The sequence below is a fragment of the Westerdykella ornata genome (genome assembly GCF_010094085.1).
Source record: "Westerdykella ornata strain CBS 379.55 unplaced genomic scaffold EI97scaffold_1, whole genome shotgun sequence".
Classification (NCBI taxonomy): Eukaryota; Fungi; Ascomycota; class Dothideomycetes; order Pleosporales; family Sporormiaceae; genus Westerdykella; species Westerdykella ornata.
This window is the reverse complement of record NW_022986851.1, coordinates 124,360-146,294: the sequence shown is the minus strand read 5'-3', so window position 1 is coordinate 146,294 and position 21,935 is coordinate 124,360. Positions and strand designations below refer to the sequence as shown.

The 21,935-nt window shown below is 53.2% G+C and overlaps 10 protein-coding genes across 10 annotated transcripts; 6 read left to right on the top strand and 4 right to left on the bottom strand.

Moving 5' to 3' along the window:
• The first annotated feature begins 7 nt into the window (after positions 1–7).
• Positions 8–1,056, top strand: EI97DRAFT_428709 (uncharacterized protein). The gene is made up of 2 exons (XM_033797275.1): positions 8–633; positions 686–1,056. Exons 1-2 carry the CDS (start codon positions 331–333, stop codon positions 755–757), a joined length of 375 nt encoding a protein of 124 aa, XP_033658154.1. The 5' UTR covers positions 8–330; the 3' UTR covers positions 758–1,056.
• On the bottom strand, positions 1,027–2,401 carry EI97DRAFT_408717 (3-ketoacyl-reductase-like protein). The gene is made up of 3 exons (XM_033796650.1): positions 1,891–2,401; positions 1,389–1,840; positions 1,027–1,338 (listed from the first exon to the last, which is right to left on the bottom strand). The coding sequence occupies exons 1-3, from the start codon at positions 1,925–1,927 to the stop codon at positions 1,072–1,074; spliced, it is 756 nt and encodes a 251-aa protein (XP_033658153.1). The 5' UTR covers positions 1,928–2,401; the 3' UTR covers positions 1,027–1,071.
• A 201-nt stretch (positions 2,402–2,602) lies between these two features.
• Positions 2,603–4,253, top strand: EI97DRAFT_367630 (aldehyde dehydrogenase; the record flags this gene model as incomplete). The annotated part of the gene is made up of 4 exons (XM_033795101.1): positions 2,603–2,638; positions 2,691–2,778; positions 2,826–4,070; positions 4,117–4,253. The coding sequence occupies 4 exons, from the start codon at positions 2,603–2,605 to the stop codon at positions 4,251–4,253; spliced, it is 1,506 nt and encodes a 501-aa protein (XP_033658152.1).
• Positions 4,254–4,488: 235 nt separating this feature from the next.
• Positions 4,489–6,090, top strand: EI97DRAFT_2588 (uncharacterized protein). The gene is made up of 2 exons (XM_033794204.1): positions 4,489–5,196; positions 5,244–6,090. The coding sequence occupies exons 1-2, from the start codon at positions 4,634–4,636 to the stop codon at positions 5,743–5,745; spliced, it is 1,065 nt and encodes a 354-aa protein (XP_033658151.1). The 5' UTR covers positions 4,489–4,633; the 3' UTR covers positions 5,746–6,090.
• A 107-nt stretch (positions 6,091–6,197) lies between these two features.
• On the bottom strand, positions 6,198–9,266 carry EI97DRAFT_490806 (uncharacterized protein). Its single transcript, XM_033802242.1, has 4 exons — positions 8,422–9,266; positions 7,410–8,363; positions 7,001–7,339; positions 6,198–6,948 (listed from the first exon to the last, which is right to left on the bottom strand). Exons 1-4 carry the CDS (start codon positions 9,173–9,175, stop codon positions 6,434–6,436), a joined length of 2,562 nt encoding a protein of 853 aa, XP_033658150.1. The 5' UTR covers positions 9,176–9,266; the 3' UTR covers positions 6,198–6,433.
• Positions 9,267–9,517: 251 nt separating this feature from the next.
• EI97DRAFT_388542 (ornithine carbamoyltransferase mitochondrial precursor) lies at positions 9,518–11,066 on the top strand (the record flags this gene model as incomplete). The annotated part of the gene is made up of 3 exons (XM_033796184.1): positions 9,518–9,868; positions 9,916–10,597; positions 10,650–11,066. The coding sequence occupies 3 exons, from the start codon at positions 9,518–9,520 to the stop codon at positions 10,691–10,693; spliced, it is 1,077 nt and encodes a 358-aa protein (XP_033658149.1). The 3' UTR covers positions 10,694–11,066.
• A 3,136-nt stretch (positions 11,067–14,202) lies between these two features.
• On the top strand, positions 14,203–15,402 carry EI97DRAFT_471449 (retrograde transporter; the record flags this gene model as incomplete). The annotated part of the gene is made up of 4 exons (XM_033801831.1): positions 14,203–14,259; positions 14,322–14,336; positions 14,464–14,877; positions 14,965–15,402. The coding sequence occupies 4 exons, from the start codon at positions 14,203–14,205 to the stop codon at positions 15,076–15,078; spliced, it is 600 nt and encodes a 199-aa protein (XP_033658148.1). The 3' UTR covers positions 15,079–15,402.
• Positions 15,403–15,432: 30 nt separating this feature from the next.
• Positions 15,433–16,665, bottom strand: EI97DRAFT_368620 (3',5'-bisphosphate nucleotidase-like protein; the record flags this gene model as incomplete). The annotated part of the gene is made up of 2 exons (XM_033795143.1): positions 15,433–16,280; positions 16,353–16,665. The coding sequence occupies 2 exons, from the start codon at positions 16,663–16,665 to the stop codon at positions 15,433–15,435; spliced, it is 1,161 nt and encodes a 386-aa protein (XP_033658147.1).
• Positions 16,666–17,933: 1,268 nt separating this feature from the next.
• Positions 17,934–18,902, bottom strand: EI97DRAFT_2329 (uncharacterized protein). Its single transcript, XM_033793965.1, has one exon. The coding sequence runs from the start codon at positions 18,610–18,612 to the stop codon at positions 18,124–18,126; it is 489 nt and encodes a 162-aa protein (XP_033658146.1). The 5' UTR covers positions 18,613–18,902; the 3' UTR covers positions 17,934–18,123.
• A 1,015-nt stretch (positions 18,903–19,917) lies between these two features.
• EI97DRAFT_446839 (uncharacterized protein) lies at positions 19,918–20,424 on the top strand (the record flags this gene model as incomplete). Its single annotated transcript, XM_033800060.1, has 1 exon — positions 19,918–20,424. One exon carries the CDS (start codon positions 19,918–19,920, stop codon positions 20,422–20,424), a length of 507 nt encoding a protein of 168 aa, XP_033658145.1.
• Between the last annotated feature and the right edge of the window lie 1,511 nt (positions 20,425–21,935).

Genomic DNA, 21,935 nt, shown 5'->3' with positions numbered 1-21,935 from the left:
CAACTTTCTGTTGGCCATTCTTGCAAGCCAATGAATACTCGAGATGTACGCTAATAAGCGTCATGCGCCACATGTTCAGGCGTCGCTTCGTACTGTGTAACTGCACTGTGTACGGTACGGTACTGTGTAGGCTTGGGTGCTAGCATGACGTCGTTGTCGTCTCTTTATACGACCCATGTGTACGGGAAAGGTAAGACGTATATAAAGATGGAGGAATGGTCGTTTCCGGGCAGTCTTTGATTCAAACCATCACTACTACAACTCCAAGAACATCCTCAAAACGTATTCACCCTACACAACCTCAAATAATCAACAACCAGCAACATCAACATGCCTCTGCTGCGCCGCACCCACCGCACAACTGCACCCCGGACCACCCGCACCACCAGGAGCACCGCCCGACCCAGTCTGAGGACCAGAATTCTCGGCCCCAAGCGCACAACTGCTGGTCGTCGTGCTCCAGTCACCACGACGACGACAACGACTACTACCACGAAGACTACGCGGCACCATGGCGGTCATATGCATGGGGTAGCTGCCGCGCACCCTAGGCGTCGTGTTACCATGGGAGACAAGGTCTCTGGTGCCCTGATGAAATTGAGGGGTTCTTTGACGAGGCGTCCGGGGCTGAAGGTATGTTATCCTCTCTTTTGATGTAGAAGGAGTGGGTGACTGACGAGTGTAGGCCGCGGGAACCCGCCGTATGCATGGGACTGATGGTCGTACTACGACCACTACACGCCGTCGCCATTTGTAAGGTGCGCACGATGTGACTGTTTTGGGTTTGGATGTTCTGTATAATTTGAAGGCAACGGAGATGATTGTACGATTAGCGTGACGATGATACCCCATGATGAAGGAACCTAAGTAGTTTGCACGCAAGTCTTACTTCGATTGGGCTCCCTGAGTTTGCGCATATACGTGTGTTGTAACTGCCTATCCGTTCCTATGCACGATCACCTATTGGATCTCATCGATATACTGCAGTGCTCACTTGACGACCCTGGCACGGGAACCTTTCAAGTTGTGGTATGATCGCATTAACTCTGCAAGCCTTCTGAAGCCTTCTGACTAGATGCACCTGCCGCCGTCCACCTCCAGGTTTACACCAGTGATGAACTTCGCATCCGAGCTGGCCATGAAGACGCATGCTGAAGCAACGTCGTCCACCTCGCCAATACGACCCATCGGTACGTTGCTCACGAACTTCTGCCGATTCTCCGGAGTATCCTCTACCCCAGTAAAGTGGGAGAAGAGTCCCGTACTGGTTACCAGGGGACAAATGCTGACTACGCGGATCTGATGAGGACCATACTCTGCTGCCAGTCCCTTGGTCGCCTAATTCACCGTTAGTGGGAGAATAATCTTAGCGCTGCCGCCAAACCTACATTCCATACCGCTCCCTTCGAAGCATTATACCACACCAGCCCTGGCCTCGGCCGTGTAGCGCCGACACTCGCAATATTGATAATCACACCACCTTCCTTCCGCTCGATCGCCTGCGGCACCCACGCATTACACCCCAAATATACCCCCTTGACATTAACATCAAACACCTTCTCAAACTCCTCCTCGGTCACCTCAAGCGTCGGCTTATTCCTATAACTCGTCCCTGCATTGTTCACCAGGATATCCACTCTGCCCCATTTCTGGATGGCGGTCTCCATGGTAGATTTCCAATCTGACGCCTTGGTCACGTCCATTTTATGGAAGGAGAGGGAGGACGGGTTGGAGGCGACGGTTTCTTGGCCACCGGTCTCGTTGATGTCGCAGACGAGGACTTTGGCGCCTTCGGAGGCGAAGGCCTTTGAGATGGCGGCGCCGAAGCCGGATCCTGCGCCTAGGGAGGAGGTTAGCGGTGCATGGTGCAGGATTGTCAAGAGGGATTACCAGTAACGATGGCGATTTTGCCGTCGAGTCTACCCATGTTTGCTATGCGGGAAGACTTTCTTGAAGATATCCGGAAATTGAGAGGCTACCAGAAGTAGCGATAGTTGGTGTGAACTGGTTCAGGCGTGTGCAGTCTAACGGGAGTCACTCCTGCTGTACAAGGCACTCCAATGGCGGTCCCACATCTCTAGTAGGCAGCCCGAAAGGTCAGCCGTCTATCCGTAGAAGCATTAGCCGTGCTTCGGCATTCCTGGTCATTGTATTCACCGTGGGGTAGCAATCCTAGCTGCCGCCAAGAATGAGGGGCTCTATAACGTCGTGCGGAACTTCAAGAGACGTGAGGCTCATTCGGATTTAGGGCAACTGCCTCGGAATACAGTACTCCCAAGGGCGGGAAGGGCCAATCAGGGTGACATGTCGGGACTCGGATGGCGAAGTGGCGGCGGGGTTGGGAGATCGCCGGGCAGCGTCACGGGCGTTTAGTGAAGAGCCGAACATAAGCGTTCTTTTTAAGTCGAGGAAGCTTCAGCAGACGACCGAACTAGCTTGAAGCACTGTGATTCTTATGCAGCGCAGTTTGACCGGGGATATTCCGTTTGATTATATTAGTCGTCTCCAGACAGAAGCTCCCTCACCGAACCGAGGCCCATTGCATACCAGGCACGACCGTAACACCACCTTGCATAGAGCCACGAAACATAACATAGACATTATGGGCTTAAAAGGGAAATACGAACTGCCCTTCGAGGTTTGAATCTTGCCTCTATATTCCGTATAGTGGGCTAAGCCGTTATCACTAGCTCAATAATCCAGAACTGCTCCACAATCAGTCCTTCGTGAGTGGGAAATGGGTCAAGTCAAAGTCTGGCAAGACATTTGAAGTGGTTGGTCAGTTATTTGGTTTGGCCCATGACACAAGACTTACCTCGATCCAGATCCTGGCACTGGAAAACCATGGATAGAGTGCCCTATCAACGATGCGTCTGACGTCGATGACGCCGTCAAGAGCGCACATGACTGTTTCGAGAGCTACCGCAAAGTGAGCCCAAGGACACGAGCACAGTTGCTTTTTCAATGGGATGCATTGATCCGTGAAAACCGAGAGGACCTGGCAACTATCCTGGTGCACGAGACAGGCAAACCTAAAGCGGAGGCGTACGGCGAAATCGACTACTCAACTGGATTCACCTGGTGGTTCGCCGGAGAAGCGGAGCGAATTCAGGGCACAGTGTTCCAGCCTTCTCTGCCGGACCGACGGGTCTTCACCATCAAGCAGCCGCTTGGGGTTGCCGCAGCATTAGTACCCTGGAACTTCCCCATTGCCATGGTGCTAAGGAAAGCTGCAGCTGCTCTTGCTGCAGGCTGCACGATGATCGTGAAGCCGAGCCCAGAAACTCCCATCACTGCACTTGCACTCGCATATCTTGCCAGCAAGGCTGGATTCCCTGATGGGGCCCTGAACATCCTTACCACTGATCTGGAGAAGACACCCGAACTCAGCGAGGCGCTTTGCCGACATGAGCTCGTTCGAAAAGTGTCCTTTACAGGCTCTACTCGTGTGGGCAAACTGGTTGCGAGGCTCTGCTCCGACAGCCTCAAGAAGGTCACATTGGAGCTTGGCGGCAACTGTCCTGTCGTGATATTCGATGATGCCAACCTGGATCAAGCATTAGCTCAAGTATTCGCACTGAAATATCGACATGCTGGGCAAGCCTGCGTCACGGCGAACCGTATCTATGTCCAGTCCGGAATCTTTGATAAGTTCCTCGAGAAATGGACTGCAGAGGTCAAAAAGATTGTAGTCGGCCACGGTGCGGACAACACCACTACCATGGGCCCTGTAACGACAGCACGAGGCATTGAGAAGGCTCAGTCACTTGTCGACGACGCAAAGTCCAAAGGCGCGACCATCCACGTCGGAGGCAAGAAGCTCGAGAAGAACGGAGGCTATTTCTTCGAACCGACTGTCATTTCTGGTATTAAACCGGACATGGACATTGCGAAGGAGGAGATCTTCGCACCCGTCAGCACTTTTATCAAATTCGACACAGAGGACGAGGCTGTAAAGGCTGCGAATGATACCAGCATGGGTCTGGCTTCTTACTGCTTCACGAAGAACATCGACCGCATGTGGCGGCTGTTCGAGAATCTGGACGCTGGAATGATTGGAATGAACACTGGTAGGTCCTCCCACGACGCAAAGAAGATATCTTGTTGACGAAATAGGCAACTCGTCGGCAGCAGAGTCACCGTTCGGTGGTATCAAGCAGTCGGGATACGGGAAAGAGTCCGGGAAGGATGTGGCTGTGGCGGAGTATCTTATCACAAAAACAGGAACTTTGACTCTGGAAGGACAAGCTTGAAATAGACGGATTCAAGAGGGCCGGGCATCCAGATGAAAGTCAAAGTTGAAGCGCTCGGCATGCTCTATACGGTGATAACACAAGCAACGGGAAGTACTAACTTGAAACAACCTTCTGGTTCTGTATCAGCAGTACGAGTACGCACCCTTCCCTGAAGAATCAAACACCAATGTCGCGGATATATATATATATATATATGTTAGCCCCATCATTGCTCCTAGTTGCTTAGTCATCCGTTGTGGTTAAGCTCGAGCTTGGCGCGCTTGGAGTTGCTTCTCGCGCCAGAGAGCTTTCTCACCTCACCTCTCATACAATATCAGCAGCTTCAACAATAACCACCTTTCTTCCCGCTCTCATTCAACTCACCTAATATCGCTATTATGGATTCCACCGATCAAGATATGACCGATGTCCCAGCGGCTTACTATGAATCCTTGGATACTACAAATATCGCCCCGCAGCCCACGCCCAACATGCTCAACCTGTCCGGAGTAGACGACTTCGGCCCTGAAGATCCAGTCGCATACGTCGAGGAGCATTCCCAAGCAATCGTACCTATCAGAACGCAATGGATCAATGACAGCTCCGTCAACCTGGTGTACGACAACGAGGCTGCAGCCGCCGAAGCCCTATCCCTGTTAACTCACCCGGAGCTCGCAGAAGACGCAATCATGATGGAACCCCAGGAGTCGCGACGCGCTGCTCCATACTCAAAAATGCCAGAAGTCTCCCTCTGGATCCGCATAGCCAACACAAACGACCGCAAACCACGGCGCCCCCATGACAAGCGTCCTGAGAAGCGCCGGCGGCGACCGTCCCCCACTATCTTAGATTATGGCGATGAAGACGACCACAAGCCGCAGAGCCGCGACCGCGTGCGTAACAGGCGATCTCCCCGGCCTCACCATCACATTGTGGATTCCTATCGTCCTGATCCCGAGGGGTTCGTGCTTTCATTCTCTCTGCGAGTTCTCTGTTAACCCTCCTCAGGCAGCGCGAGTCCCGCTACGGCCGTCTGCGCGGTCGGTCCGCGTCCCCCCTCTCCTCCGAAGATGGCCGCTACGGCTTCGCCGAAATGCCAAGTGAACCCGTCCGCGCAAACAGACATTACAACGACTACGGGCGCCTTCGCGACCGCTCCGCATCCCCCGCCTCCGATGAAGATGGCCGTTTTGGATTTTCCGAAGAGGGACGGTCAAGTCGGTATCACTACCGGAAGAGTCGGAGTCGGGAACGTCGTCCACCATCGCCAATGAGCTATCATCGGAGATCGGATGCTACGGATGAGACGAGGAATAATGCTAAAGGAAGTCTTTTGGAGAGGATAACGCATGACGAGAGTAGTAAGGGGAAGGGATCGCTTTTATCGAGGATGACGAAAAATGGGAAACCGTTGGTCCCACGGAGTGCCGGCGATGGTGGGTTTTCTATCCGAGGGATTGCTTCGGGAACCTCGGAGTTTCGAATACGTGGTGCGGCGGGTTCGGATTAAGAGTCGAATCAAGGCGGCAAACGCAGCGAAGGAAAAATGGTGATTGCGACCTTGTCGATAGGATGATTTCGTAGGGAACGGAAGGATTTCTTGTAGGAGGAGAGGATGTGGAATTTATCGTCGATATGGCATGGCGTTGGACACTCGCATTTTTGAGATACCCCTCTCCCTCTGCAGCAATGAAACATTGTTATCATGGGTCGGAAGAAGCCTCTGCCATAGTGGTCCAAATTATGTGTGTCTGGCATGCATTGCGAAGCCGCTACATAATCACTCAGGCCTTTCTTAGCGCTGCGTGGAGCATCTGTCTTCATGTAGGGGAGGACGACCTATCTGTCAACATGCACATTACTAGAGTCGCGTAATTGTGTTGGGTTGCGTTGACATTTCAACCCGCTGGAATGGAAGTTGCAGTCCGTGAGTCGGTCCTTTCTTGCGATTGCGCATGAACAGAGAGCCCTCTGAGACGTAATTAAACGGTAACCATGCTCAAAGGTGCATGTCTATTCCTATACAAGACCGGTAAAACGATCCTATCCAAGGGAAACAAAAATCACAAAACGTGACAGAAATATTGTGCCTGCACAGAACCCCAATCCACGGACCCCACCAACGCCTCGCTTCGTATCTATACATAAAAGCATAAAACATCCCAGAATTTAACAAACAGAAAGCACTGTAACAGCCACTATAACCGAATCTTCGCACCAATTCCTTGACCCTTGTACCATATCTGCTCTCTCCAACTCCCTATCCGGACGCCCACCTCGGCAAACGCGTTCAGCTTCAACGACCCGCCCAGGGCCTTCTTGATAGCCTCATACCCCAGGCTATCCAGGCTCCAATCTACTGGTAGTCGGGGCGAGGTCGATATACCGGGTGGAATGGCGAAGGGCAAATCGTAGATGATTTTTCCGGCGGGATGCGTTTCATAGTACGCTGTTGCATTCAGATGTGTGACGTACATAGTCGTGGTTCGGAATGGGGATGCGAGAGTGAAGATGGCGGTTGACGAGAGAATGTGCATGGTGGCATCCTGGATGAAATGGTCTTTTTCGTCTGGATCGTTATCCCCTGGCTGCTTCGGGCCCGAGAGCCGGGGTGCGGGAATGGTGACGGGGAACTTGGAAAGAAGGCGGCCGAGAGACGGTTGATGGGGTATTGTGCCCTCGTGAGCTTGCATAGTGAAGGATGTGTTGAAACCTGCTTGGATCAGTGAAAGCGTTCCTCGTAAGAGATGTTAGGAATATCGCACCTGATACATATTGGGAGAGGAGTTCACTACCAATCGCCTTTCCCCTCTGGCCGCTATTGGTAAATGGATCCCATATCGCAGTCACAACAAGATTGGTGTTGTTTCCCGGATGTACAACAATATGATCCGCCGTGGCCTGTCCCATTACAGTGCTGTTGACCAGGACGTTGATGTTCACATAAGGCACCGTTGCGGAGTAGTTGGTGGGATTGGTGAAGTTGACATGCGCTTGGAGAGTGAGGGACGAAGGCGAGGTATTGAGAATCGAGAGATTCCCCATTCTGAGGTTAAGTTTGCTGAAGATGGAGCCGCCGTCGTCCCCAGTGCCATGCCCAATAGCTGGATCACAGAAGTTAGCCCACCTGTTAAGATGCAGGCCCAGATACGGTCCACGGACTAGGTCACGAACGTTTGACCGGAACTACTCCTTCTGCAGGAATATCGCGTATCGCGAATTGGCCCATGGGAGTGTTCACTTCGACACCAACTGCAGCTTTGACATCGAGGAGCACCGTTTCCCCCCATAGGAACATATCTTGAACGATTTTCGAGAACACTGCGCCATCAGTAATCTCAAGTGGAGCTTTCTTGATATCAGCTTGCACCAAGAGAGACGGTCCTTCATGGCCGTGCGCTTCAATCCGCGTCGAGTTCGCCTTCTGCCATTTCCTCAAGTTAAGTTTTCCAAATTTCTTCTTGTGATAATACACATCAGCATCAGCTTTGATATGCTTAACGGCTAGTGGGAAGTTCATCTCCTCTGGCAAGCCAATGTCGACTAGGATGACAGCCGAGATTTGCGGATTGGACTCTGGGGTTTCCGGATCGGCGGTCGTGTCAGGAAGAAAGAAATGCACATCTGAAAGGGAGAAGTTCCTGATGAGGTTGCCCATATCCCGACCAGCGAACGGTATTGGAACGGTAATGTCTTGCAGGAGATCCTTGGCCCAGCCCGGCGTTGACGGATCCGGGAATTCGCAGCAACGGATATAAACTGTAGCATCTTCACCCTGCATGTAACTTCCCAAAAGAGAATCAAGTGGCGATTTGGCAGAGTTGGGACACTGAGTGGTGAGCTCGTCGGGAAGTTCTTCCACGCGTCCGGTGACGGTCACGTTCAGGTCGATGAAGGGCTCCACGTGCAACTCCGCCGTCTCTGCGGTTCCGACCAGAATGAGTTGATCCGAAGGTTGACAACCTCCGACAAGCATATCCACAGCGACTGCAGGGACTGTGATTTCGACCGGAAAATCGTTCTTCACGGACACCGATACGTCAGCTCCCATGCCTTTATTGCCTCCCCTTGCCTCTCTAAGGTTAACCCTTGTGATGTTATACGCAGGTAGGGTGGGAATATCAGCTCCTTGGTAGTGTTAGTAGTGAATGAACATAAGTCTAGCCATAGCGAATGCAACACGTACCTTTGAAGACCATCGCCTGTTCCAGAGTTTGAGTCCCGAGCCGGAATAGACCGGACTTGAGCGGGACGTAGGCCTTTCCTTTGACATGAACCTCAGCCAGACGGCCATCAAGCCAGTCATGCGCGATATTCCGGATGTCATTCAAGGAGCCGGGCTCCAAATCCACATCCAAGGATATGTGTGTAGTGTGTCCGTTCCGGATATTCACTTTGACACCCGGTATTCTCGCAGTGCCAATCAGCGCATCCCCATATTCGGGAAGATAAACCTCAGCATCGGCCGGTGCACTTTCGACCTCCCTCGCAACCCACGTCCCAAAACGTCCAAGATTGCGCACACTGCTCTTTTTGACTTTAGAAGCATCCATTCTGAAATCGCCTTCCACGTGCGCCTTGACACCAGTCTTCGTCAACGAGGATAACGAGAGCTTTGTCGGTTTGAAGTCTGCAGCCTGCACCGCATATTCCTCGATACCCTCCGTAGCCAGGAAGCCGAGCATTACGAAGACGACCGAGCAACAGAGCAGGAGCAGCGCAAGAATGCTAGGCCATCTTTTCCGCAACGACCACCCCCTTCCTTTCAGTGACTCGGCCTGCGAGTCCACATCGTCTGTCTCCTCATGTTCACGCCTCTCCTCGCGAGCTATCAAGGGCGTCTCCTCTGTAGTTCGGCTGGAAGGCTGCGAGCGCCGCGATCGAGACGATCGACCGGATCTCTGAGACCCTGGGCGAGAGCTGGGTGCCGTCGACTGCATAGTCGCCGTCGTCTCCTCTTCTGTTTCTGCAAAACCAAGAGAGAAGTCGACCGTGTTGCAAGTTCTATGGTGGTTGTTGATGGGTGCGTGCGTGCCTGGGAAACGCTCATCGTTCGTCATCGATAACCCGATAAGTGTAAGGGCGCTATGCTTAAAGCGGGCAAGCGCTGAAGTTCCCCGGATCCGAAGTCTCGCATCAGTGGGGCGTGCACTGCAACCCAGTCGGTGAGTCCAAATTCACAAGAGAAGGATTATTGACTCACAGGCGTATCCAGCTTCATTTATAAATTGGGTCACCTTTCCTTGGGACTGCCGTGCTCATCAGTGTGAATTCTAGCGTCAATGGCATCGATTCGTCCTTTCCCAGCGTTCTCTACACTGCAGCGCCGTCTGCACCGTTACTACTCTTCCGCCGCAACACCACAGACTTCTCCATTCGCACCTCGACATTTGCTCTCAATTGCGGATCTCACGCCAGCAGAACTCACTACCCTCGTTCGCAATGCTCATAAACACAAAACGGCTATCAAATCAGGGGAGATTCCCCAATCGCTGCGCGGAGCGTTGACCGGAAAGACGGTTGCTATGACCTTCAGCAAGAGGAGTACCCGTACGAGGATATCCACGGAGGGAGCTGTTGTCACATTGGGAGGGCATCCCATGTTTCTAGGCAAGGATGACATACAACTTGGTGTAGGAAAATACACTGCAATGGTGATTCCTTCGCTCACGATGATCAGGTTAACGAATCTCTTTACGATACGGCCGTTGTGCTATCCAGCATGACTTCTGCCATTGTCGCCCGAGTAGGGCCGCACTCCGATGTTGCGGACCTAGCGAAACACTCCTCTGTACCCGTCATTAACGCACTCTCCGACCTTTACCATCCCCTTCAGATCATCGCCGATTTCCTCACGATCGCGGAGGTCAACCTCTCAAGTTCCAGTTCGACGCTCGGTCTGGAAGGGATGAAGATCGCATGGGTCGGTGACGCGAATAACGTCTTGTTTGATCTTGCCGTCGGCGCCGCCAAACTCGGTGTAGACATCGCCGTAGCGACACCCAAGGGCTATGAGATCCCACAACAGATGCGCGAGGTGATTAGCCAGGCCGCTGCTACAGCACCGAAAGCTGGCAAGCTATTCGAGACCAACGTACCAGAAGAGGCCATCAAGAATGCCGACATCCTCGTCACCGACACCTGGGTGTCAATGGGACAAGAGGAGGAGACAGCCAAGCGTCTCGCTGCGTTTAAGGGTTTCCAGATAACCTCTGAACTGGCGAAGCGTGGAGGCGCAAAGGAGACTTGGTCATTCATGCACTGCTTACCCCGGCATCCGGAAGAGGTTAGCGACGAAGTCTTCTACGGACCTAGGTCCGTTGTTTTCAGGGAGGCAGAGAACCGGTTGTGGTCCGCCATTTGTCCGTTCATCCCCAACCCATTGAGACGTGATGGTTGCTAACGCTGGTGCAGCTGCTTTGGAGGCATTCGTTGTGAATAAGGGTAAGATACAGTAGACAGCAGCTTCGATTTCTCATTGAGCAGTTCTGGTGGATGCATGCCTCTCGTTCGCGCGCACCTCGTTGGTGTTCATTCCAGCTGTTCAAAGTAGTGCAGCCAATTGACCAAGAGCTACTATGTCCTCACCACTGCACAACCTTTTGCAGATGTCCATAGAAGTCAAGCGAGCTTCGTGGTGTTCTGTACCACTGCTCAACCATGGAATAATCCTAAATTTTGAAGCGAACTCAACTGGCAGACACCCTTGTGACCGCGTCTCACGGCATTTGCTTCGCTCCTTCGTCGAGAGTGTGGGGAATCGATCGCAATCACTCCATTAGTCTTGCTTTTCTGAATAAGGACATCCTGGGTGCTGTATATGGACTTTGGAGCTAGCTCGACTGAGCAAATACCTTTCCGTCGGACGTGCCTTCCTTGCTACATGCACCGTTTTGCCCTCCACTCAATCTAGACATCGCCTGACGAGGCCAAGGACCTGAAAGCAGTGACTGTTACTTCTTTCTTCTACGTCCTAATACGGTGAGACACAATGCGTGGTAACGACAACCAGATTGCGCAACTCGCGGTTGAGGAGAGCATCAAGACGATTACGGAGATGGTGAAGGATGGGAGAATATTGCGTAGTCGGTTCGGTGAGGGAACTCCGCAATAAGCGGGAGAGAGGTTGGTTTACTTACGTGAACACAAGCCACGCAAATAGTGAGTGCTTCAACAAGCTTGTTTATGGGGTGGTAGTAGCAAAAAGATGGTCCCACCAAGGTGATTAGCGTTAACGAAAGACCTTAAAGTTTAGTTACTCACTGTCTGAACATGAAAACTGTCAGTCGATATTGATGTGGGCGTTGACAACATGTCCGGCCAAAACAGTGGCTTGTGAATGAACTTGAGCATCCTGAAAGAATAAAACCTTGGTCATGATGAATGGGCGTCTACCCGCTACATGGCCCCTTGATGACATGTTCTCCACATTTGTCTGCGCATTGTCTGTTCCAATTCGGGCCCATTCCCAGTGCTATCATTTCGTCCACGATGGAGTCTCCAAGATCAGGCACAACCAAAAGATAAGAGGCACCCACGTGCAACCCAGGAATCCTAGGCTTTCCGCGCAAGGTCTCCTACTAACCGGTTTCATTGGAAGGGAAACCTGTGGCAGCCCTATAAGTTGACCCAACTCCTCGCTTTCATTCTGGAATTGTTCGGTCAGGTAATATGGAACATTCCCAACGTTCCGAGCAGTGGAATCTGGAGGTCGGCAGTGGTCAGTCGACGTGAACCCCCCTGCCAGGGCCAGGACGACGAATGACCACGTTGCCTATCTGCTTAGTGTTTGGATTCGCGGGCCAGTGAAGAATGAGCTCGAACAATTGTGCAATCGTCAGTGATCTAGCTGGTTCCAGAATGTCATTCTCGGCTGCTGTCCAAAGTGGGCTCTCGTCCGGATCGACTTCTATCTCTACTCGGAGATACTTCAATCTTTTCATACGAGCCAAGTTGGCACATGCAGTTCGCCATATCCTTCCGCTGCCATTAAGCCTTCCATTCCGCGGTGGCCTATGCATATGGTTGAGGGTAAAGCTCACTCGCGTTATGCTTTCCAGTCCTGCCTCGGGGATGAAATTATGGATGTGTGTCAGAGCGTATGTTGAGAAGGAGAAGTCGAACAAAGGCACCGAATACAATAGCGGGATACACTCGGCATAACTGAGAGCTATTAGTCGGGCGTATGATGGTATCAATGTGAGAATAACCTACATCCGGCGGCAGGTCAAGAGCAAGGCCAACTTCCCTTGGCAGGAGTCTTGACCCCCAAGCAAGTCTTCGTCGCCTGTCAGGGCCAGACGTTCGAACAGCTCTGTATAGTGTTGATCCTCCGTCTGGTTCGAACGAATGAGCAGCCGGCAGAGCCCGTGTGCATTCTCTGAAAATTTGGCTAGGTCAGGTACGAGACAGGGAATCCCACACAGTCGGCCCATACACGTAATGATATGGACTCGACCCTCAAAGTAGAGAGTCCAGATTGCAAGGCGAAGCTCCAGTGGCAAAAGTGAAAATAGTGGCGACTGCGCTTGTTCATTGTACGGTCGGAGGGTTAGAGGCGTCATTGCATCTTTACGGTTGGTCTAAGCCAGCAGATTGCCAAAGAGTCGGTGATCGTAAAGGTGTCGAAGCTCGTGGTGAACTACTCTGCGGGTTCAGGGCAAACTGTCAACGCAGAACGTATGTCTGGCTTCGCGGTAATAATTGAAATCAAGATCGTGTGTGAGATTGCAGAAATAATGGCTGCTTGATGTACGCCGGTACCTGAACTGACGGCTTCCTTGATTGGAAGGCACGGCGGTGGCTGAGCCACGTGATTTTCCCGTCCCTCCCTGGCGCTCAAGCTGGAGGCCAGCGCTTGTTCTGCTACGATAACCCGAGACGCGTACTACTTCTACTTAGTACAAAGTATGGAGGGCAATGAGAAATCTCTGCACTGAAATGACACAACGAAAGAAGCGGCATCTATCTGTATGTTAATGTGGATTCTGCTAGGAGAGAATAGTGAAAGATGTCGAGCCGGAACTAGTCAGGAGGAGCCATAAAGACAGGAAACATACTGCAAAAAGAGCTGTATTGGGACGCATGTCTACATCCATCTCTCAACTTTTGCTCATTCTCTGCGCGAGAGGAATCCTTTAAGAAACCACCCTCATCTCCCCGGCCGGTCCCCATGCTAAACTCCAACCCGCTACCATCTGTTATTTCTTCTCTGAATGGTGCGAGTCTTCCTCACGGACTTCCTCTCTCTCTATGCAGATGATCTTCGTAAACAATTTAAGCATGCTATATGCCTCCTGTATGACGCTTCTACCTTAGTGTTAGAGTGCTGTGTGCTCCTAAAGGCCTCAACGGTAAGTTAGGGGAGAACATAACAGATTTAGAATAGGTCGCAAATATACTCCGGATCAAGTCGCTAATCGCTTCATCTGGAGGATTAGCAGGTTGAACTGAGACTCCCAGCGGTTGAGGAACGCGATTATGTCGGCAAGTCGAGGCGAACGGAGCAAGTGGTTATGACCCCGTCATAGAGCGTGAAGAATCGGGATGTCAATCTGTATGCCTACAAGAGTCTACTGGATAATGAGGTGGTATCTCTTAGTTAGGCACGCTCTCCGTGGGATTCATTGCGAACCTGTTCTCAGTACAGCGTAAATCAAGGGCGTATCCTGTATCTACAGAGGGTTGTCAACCTTGGATTCTGAGCAAATGCTGTGGAGGGTTTGGCATGTCGTTCAGTTAAGCCCCAAGCTAACTTGATCAAGCTAGACCGTATCGTTCCTGCCAAGGCTAGGGATCTGCCACCGCACTCGGGAGAGCTGACCCCATGGACCGATTGATGAGCTCTCAAGCTCCATGAGAATCACTCAAGGGCCTACCCTTAAATTGATCATTGACCCTGCTTCCGAAGGAATTTCTCAATCTCTCCTGTTGTTTGATCCCCGTCACATCCGACCAGGTCTTTACGATGGCCTCAAGACTTGTTCTCGTCCTCGGCGACCTCTTCATACCAGACAGAGCTCCTGTAAGCTTCCCCATATCAAAGCGCAACAATCCACTGGCCTCACACACTTACAGGAAACATAGGATATACCAGCCAAGGTACGATCATGTCCACAGCCATCTCCTATATACCCTCCGCAGCCGTCACCCACTTGCATCAATCATCCTCCCACCACGTACTTCTCCCCGCTCCACCGCTCCGCATATTAACATATCCCTCACCAAGTTCAAAAAACTCCTCGGCCCCGGGAAAATCGGCCAAATCCTCTGCCTCGGAAACATCACCTCAAAAGAAACCTTCGAATTCCTCCGCGGCATCGCACCCGACCTGCAAATCGTCAAGGGCGACTTCGACGTCGATGCGCCGAACCTGCCCCTCTCCAAAGTCGTCACACATGGCTCCCTACGTATAGGCTTCACACACGGTCAGACTATCATTCCGCCTGGTGATGGCGATAGTTTGCTCATTGCCGCGAGGCAGATGGATGTGGATGTTCTGTTATGGGGAGGTACGCACCGGTTCGAGGCGTACGAGATGGAAGGGAAGTTTTTCGTGAATCCGGGGAGCGCGACGGGAGCAATGACGACGGGGTGGTGGCCGGAAGAGGAGGACCCGACGCCGAGCTTTGTGCTTATGGATGTGAGTTGGGATCGTCTGCCTATGCTACCGCCACTTGCTTGGTGACATGGGCACACTTTGGGTGACTCAATGCTGACATTCTGTAAGGTACAAGGAGATGTGCTCGTGCTGTACGTGTACCAGCTGAGGAAAGACGCTAACGGTGTGGAGAACGTTGCCGTGGAGAAAGTATCCTTCCGGAAAAATGGCGGCGGCGAATAGCTAGCGATGGGCAGCGCTGATGCGTAATGAAGATACCAAGATAAGCACGAAGAACGCGGCGGAATCACGAGAGCAAGTCTGAGCACGATCATGCATGTTCAAATTCTTCCTGGTTGTGAACGATGCAGTACAAGACACTCGCATGGAGCCGGTTGCTAGCATCATCTTGCTAGACAGCTTGTGTCTCCTTCCTCCCCCTAGTAATCCGCGATGCCTCGCGCAGGTCGTGTTGGTCACACGTTCGGACCTGGCTTTGTCTTGCCCTGTCTTTGCTCTCCCGCGAAAACGACGCTGATGTCGTGATACTTTCCACATACACAAAGCGCCCATCATGACGCATTTGCACTCCCCCGCTCAACCCCCTCTCCTACGCAGCACCTCGCTCACCGCCTGCATGACCCCCTCAAAACACCATTTCCTCGTGGCAACCATACCGAAATTCCTGGTCCCCAGAATCCTCCTCCCGCGTCCAAAGTCGATCTCCCCACCTTCGAGATCCCGAACAATACCTCCCGCTTCCGTCAACAGTAAGTGTCCGCCAGCGTGATCCCATACGTGCGTGTACCTTCCTTTGTCCGTTGGAATGCGCAACATGACGTCGGTAGCTCCGAGGGCCAGCGCTACGTACTTGAGTTGCTGGGACCAGAGGATAGTGCCGGGCCAGGGAGCGGAGAGAAGGCGAGCCACGGCTTCGTGATCGGATTGAGAGAGACTGGATTTGCCCAGGGTGGCTTCGATGAAGTTGAGAGTTGAGAGGTCCTTTGACGTAGTTGTGGCGACATCGTCGTTGATAACAATCCGCTGCGGTTCTCCCAGCCCGGTCTCGTGAATCTTCCTGATGAATGCCCCCTCGCCCCTGACAGCATGCAGCAAGACCCCGTATCCCTCGGCATCAACCAGATCCTCATGGATTCTCCTGGGCGCCTTCGCATTTGCCTCCGCATCCCACTCCCCCTCACTAATGACATCCCACTTCAGATTCGGACAGCCGGTGACGGCAACCTCCTGGACACCGTCGACCAGCAAACAGAGGCAAACAGCGTACTGCTTGTTTTCCATGAAACTCGCCGTCCCGTCCACGGGGTCGAGCACCCACACGCGGCCCTGACTAGTCTGCTGCGTGCTTTGAGCGCCGAGGTCAATCGCATCCAGCATCTCCGCCTTGGTGGCCGGGAAGTGCAACCTCCGCCGCAATTGCGATGCTGTACCACGATGCGCCGACTCCTCCTCCTCCTCCTGCGCCTGCACGTGCACCTCCTCCTGCAGCCCTCCACTTCCATCCTCGTCATGCTCCGCAGCAGCCCGTCGCACAAGCTCCCACACCTTGTCCGCCAACTCGGCATTCCTCCTCAGCGCCTGCGCGCTCTCCTCGCCGACGAATGCATCGCTCGGGAAGGCGGCGTGGAGGGCGGCAATGAGGATGGCCTGGGCGGCGAAATCCGCGATGGTGACGGGGGAGTCGTCCGCTTTTGTTTCTGCGGAAACGGAGGTGGAGAAGGTGCGCAAGACGCGTTTGGTTAGGAGGGAGGCGGCATGGACGGTTGAGATGGCGAGGGCGAGGTCCTCTGCGTATGGGCTTCGTGTCATTATTGTTTACTACTGTGTATGATGACGATTGGTCTGGGTTTGATGTTTTTATTTCTTGAAGATATGCCAACCCAGAATCAGCGTCAACTGCGAAGTAGAGTCCTCAGTTCCCGCTGCTGTGGATTGAGAATCCTGTGTCTATAGCAACATGCAGGCGACAAGTTTGCTGTTCGGCTTGCTTCGATAAAATTTGTTGCGGTGACGTGATGTCGAACTGGGGCTCCATTTTTCGTTACAGCGGCAGGCCCGCACAAAACCCTGCACAGGATCGGAGAAGTCGGAAGAAGGAATGGTCCGGCTGCCGCGTTGCTTGGCGGAGAAGTTCGGTTTGCCGTAGGATCATGATGGACAAAGCAAGTTTCCGATGTTCTGTGTTCCCCAGTGTTACCTTTTGTACTTGGTTGATTCCTCATGCGATATACACGAACAAAAAATGTACACAGTAGCGGAAGCCGCGTAGGAGGAGCGTCTGCACGTGATGCTCACGCCATTCCACTCGCTCGCATCAACCCACGCAAGCAACAAGTCGCTGGTGAGGATGAGCCAAAAAATCCCGTCAGATTCACGATGGCATCTTACGAGAGGTCTGTGCAGTGTTCGCGATAGATTGACAAACATGGTTACACGGCAGTGTTGGTTCCACGGCGTCAGAGAAAGCGCCTGTGAGGAGTGATCAAGCATTTCCGCGTCGGTTCGTCGAGGTCGCGCTCGGAACGTTTCTATATTGCTTGCCAATATCCGTATGTACGGAGTATGCTATGTGCAGCTTGATTGACGTTGTTGGGGGTTGGCACGAGCAACTTTGGACCTGCAAGATGATGCATGATTGCGAGAGTCAAGAGAGGTGATTGCTCTTTTGCCACAAGGGAGCCAGCGTTAGACTCCCGTAGGCCGTCGCAACGACCGTTGAGAATTGTGTGCTTTTTCTCTCGCCTTCAGTCCTTGTCTCTCACGACATCTCACCTCATCTGCAGATTTTTGCATCAATTGATCGGATTTGGCAGACGCACGGGGTCGTGGTCCAGACGGTTCCCGTGCTCGATTGTGGGGAAGCCCTCAAGCCACCAGACCCGCTGATGGCGCCATTCTGTTTCCATTGGCTCCCGTGTGGACCGTGTTGGAATGATGCGAGGCTAGTTTCACCTCTGTTTTTGGCGCTGGCATGGCGTGCGGAGTTAGGGTCAACCGTCAACCGTCAACCGTCAACCGCAGGTCAAGATAGTGTACAGTATCACACCCAGCGTCGAGATAAGGAAGCGTACAGTACCTGGACTCCGTATATTGCTCCACCGTCGTGATGCTCAGTAGCGTCGCGGGCTCAACTGGAGGAGCTGACCCCCACGCTTCGGTGGCTTTTGGAATCAGTTCTGGCCCGTGCCATGCCAACCCTCTCTTCTGTGAGCAATATTCAGCAGCAGTGCATACGGGCGTCAACCTTGGAAGTCGAGAGCGTCGAAGCTACGCCAGAAGAGAAAACGAGCATGAAGTTACGAACGCCTTGAAGATAGTTTTAGGGGCGTTTGGCGGAGTGGAAGCTCTCTCAGACAGTATCAGACGCTGAGAGGCAGAGGGAAGAGAACCCAGCAGCATGGGAATGCCGCCGACGAACAGGCGCTCCGAGCGAACCCATCCATGGGCAAAAGGATTATTGGCTAGGGTCCAGCTCGCTGCAGTTGCCTGATTGGAGTACACACACGGCTGAAAAGTGAGAGGGGGAAGCGAGCGACGGAGTTTGGTGTGTGTGATGTGCAGCAAGTTGCAGCAACGCCATGTGTCTGGTAATACCGCCACTCGCTGCACTCCAAAGCGTCTCGACATGGCACTTCTCAACATAATTTGATCATCATATCCGAGAGGCGGCACTTGTTCAATCCCCGAGGAGCAGAAGACGATGATCGCTGCGGAACCTGCAAGACAAACGACAAACAACAAACTCCTGCTTGCCATTGACTTCCCTGGCTCCTTGCAGAACAGACAGCCCAGGTGCGAGGGCAAGGGAGGGCGGGCGAATGACCTCAACTGAGGGGGCCGAAGGTCGTGTGCACCGTACCTGGCGCTCTGTTGTGGGCTGTACCTACCTACGTCTTTTCACTACTTGTACAGACTACTGCACTCTGATTCCGTTTTCGCTCACCTGCATGGCTGAAGTCCGTAAGCCGAAAGGGCCCCTCTGTTGTAAAGAGATTCCACGCCGCCGCAATTTTTCAGTACTCCGTAGTGCAGCTTCATCAGTCGGTTGTCGTTGCTCGCTGGTGTTTACCGACGACAAGCGGCCGCTGTGGGAGCAGGTACTAGGTAGCACCGTTGTGGAGTGACGACACGATATCTCTTGTCGCAGGAAAGCTTCTGAGAAGCTAGCAGAACCCAAGTCATCCGTCCTAAGCAACCTTCTCGTTCTTCTATCGCAGACAAGGAATCTTTTCGTCCGCCTTGGACGAGCTGTTCCTGAGCGGGGTTAGCACGCCAGTCATCGTCGTCCCTCTCTTCCTTTTCTGTCGACAATCGTAGGGCATGCCATTCGACTGGTCATACGCGTTGGCCGGCGCAGGGCATGCCAGCAGCTGGCGGGCTACGGGCAGGGTCCTCGTCGGCCGCAGCTGGCTGGCAGGCGGGTTGAGGTGAGGTGATGAGTGGATGGGGATGACTAGTCATCAGCTGCGCACCAACAGGAGTGCTGCGAGTGCTGCAAGTGCTGCGTGCGGCGGCTGCTCGAAAAATCGATTCCCCTCTCCCCTTCCAAAAAGGACTTGGCTGGCTGGCTGGGGGTCGCTCTCTCCCTGTCCTGCATGAATGCGGGCGCTTGGACCACCTGCGCACATCTGCGGACGAAGGCTGGCGTGGGCGTGGGACAGCCAGGACCACCCTTGCCCCGCCTGCGCCCTGATTCGCCCCCATGGCGTGCCTGGACGAGAGCCCGGGCTTAAAACCACGCCCGCTCCCGTCTCTCATCTCCACCTGGGCAACCTTGAACCAGCAATTGCCAGCTCAGAATAGTGGGCCATGGTCATTCGATGCTCTGACTCCTCGCACAATCGGTCCGTCACCTGTCTCACTCGACTTTTATAAAACATCATCGTCCCTTGTTCCTCTTCCCACCACCTTGTCTCCATCTTACAACTCCTCCTCTCCTCCGCTCAACCGCCCCCACCACCACTCATTCCGTCGGCCCACTGCATCGCGCGGCCGCCCACAGCTTCGACGAGCCAGAAATTCTCCCCTTATAACACGGCTACGTCTCCAATGGCTTCCCAGATGGAGTGGTCTCACGAGTTCTGCCTCTCCTGCGACCGACAAATCACAGAGGGCGGCGCCTACTGCTCACAAGCTTGCCGCCTAGCCGACCTCGAGAAGGCTGGCACGACCACCTCTCAAAGCTCCTCGAATCTCTCCTCCTCGGCTTCCTCGACATCGTCATCAACACACGGATTCTATCTCCCACCAGCAGTCAACTTCGTCGCATTCAAAACACCTACATCATCACGGGGCTTCGATTTGGGACCTTCCAACTCGTACAACTATGCAGCCTCCAACAGTTCCTACTATGCGCCGTCACACGCTGCTGCTTCCTCAACATCGAGTCCGTCGCAAGGGCGGAGCCTAAGCCCTTCGTCTTCACGGTCATCGCTCTCCTCGGCTTCCTCGCAGCCGACCACATCAGGCATCTCGCCTCAGGCCGCCCAGCAGCTAAACAGCTACGTCCGGTCATTCGACAACGCTCGCGACGTGCGACGAATGAGCCGACGCTTCACCCAATACTAAGAAAAATCCACCCATTTACTACTCATGTCTCGGAGTCTGTCGCAATCACGGAGTCATCAACATTTCGGAAACGGGCGTTCCGCTGCTTCTCCATCACCATCACCATATATCCGCATCGTCTCGGCCTTCCGGATGCTGAGATCCGGCGTTGGTTCACCACGGAGTTTCCTTGTTTGCATATCCCAGGACTCATTGTAATTACGCTGGAGTTCGCCTTGCCTGGCTTGTTTTGCATCGCGAAGCCATGTATCAAAAAGCATTTCTTACCTCGAGGGTTCGGTTCCATCCAGGAGGATCATGGGCCCTCGTCTTGTCCAAACTGTGTTATTATTATGAGCGTTTGTCGCCAAGTGTCGATTCGACACTGGCTGTTTGGTTAGGGTCCTGAGGAACAGGATGAACGGGCTAATGGCTTATGTGTCTGCATCTACGGGCGACGGAGTTGCTTTGCCTCATGGATGGAATATCCACTCACTCTTACGAGATGGTTTACGTGTCTCCTTGTCATCTCTTCTCTCCTCTACCATCTACTGCATTTTCTGCATTTCCCCCTCTAGCTAGCAGCAGCGACTGCCTACCTTCAGGCAGCACTGATTCGAATCAAGGATCCGCTTGGGCCGCGTACGCGTGGTAACAAGGCACCAACAACACCCTCATCATCTCCCTCTTCCACTGTGTCCTTTTGTGTCGAAGTTTTTTCCCCTTGTGTCACGCTACCCGAGACCTTTGTCAGACATGTCTCACCCGCCCTCCATCTTCTTTTGGCGCAGCGATCAACAAATGGTGCACCTGCCAGGGCTATTCTTCGCAAGCTTGTCGGTCAATCTTGGAACCTTGGAAGTTGGCGTTCCCGCACACGTGATGATGTCTACCACGAGACGACTTCGGGAGATAACGAGGCTGTCGAGTGCTACAGTGGCTGCAATCTCAAATCAACCCCTCTCTCGTCATCTGCACCTGCATCTGCCACCTGCACCTCTCCCACCTCCCACACGATAACGCAGCCTCTCACACTCCCCTTACCTTCCTTTTCCCCACGTTTTGTTGCTCTGCTAACCTCGGGTACTCAGACAAGTAAGTGCGAGCTCTGCTCCTCCAAGTTCCACATCGCCTTTTACTGTGTAATTACCCCATGCCACCACTGACTCTGAACTTTCCAGGTCTCCCCTTCTCATCTCCATCATTCCCTTAATAAAGTAGCGTGCCCGCTAGCCAGCCTCTCCCTCTGAAGGTGCGGCACGCAGCCCGCAACAGGTCCACTTTGGTGGCGCTTTTCAAGTTTCCTCCAGACCCCTCCAAAACTGCTCCACCCCGTTTGCTGCCAGCTTGGCAGCTTGCGCACGGGGCATTCCTGTCTAGGTGTCCGTCTCCCATTCGCCCGTGAGCCGCGGGGACAAGCTGCCAAGGGGCTTGTTCAGTGCTCGCGAATCGGCCAGTTAGATATGCCCACGAGGGGAGTATGGCTCATGGGAACGGAGAAGAGAAGGAGGGTAGAGAAAAAAAATTTTCTA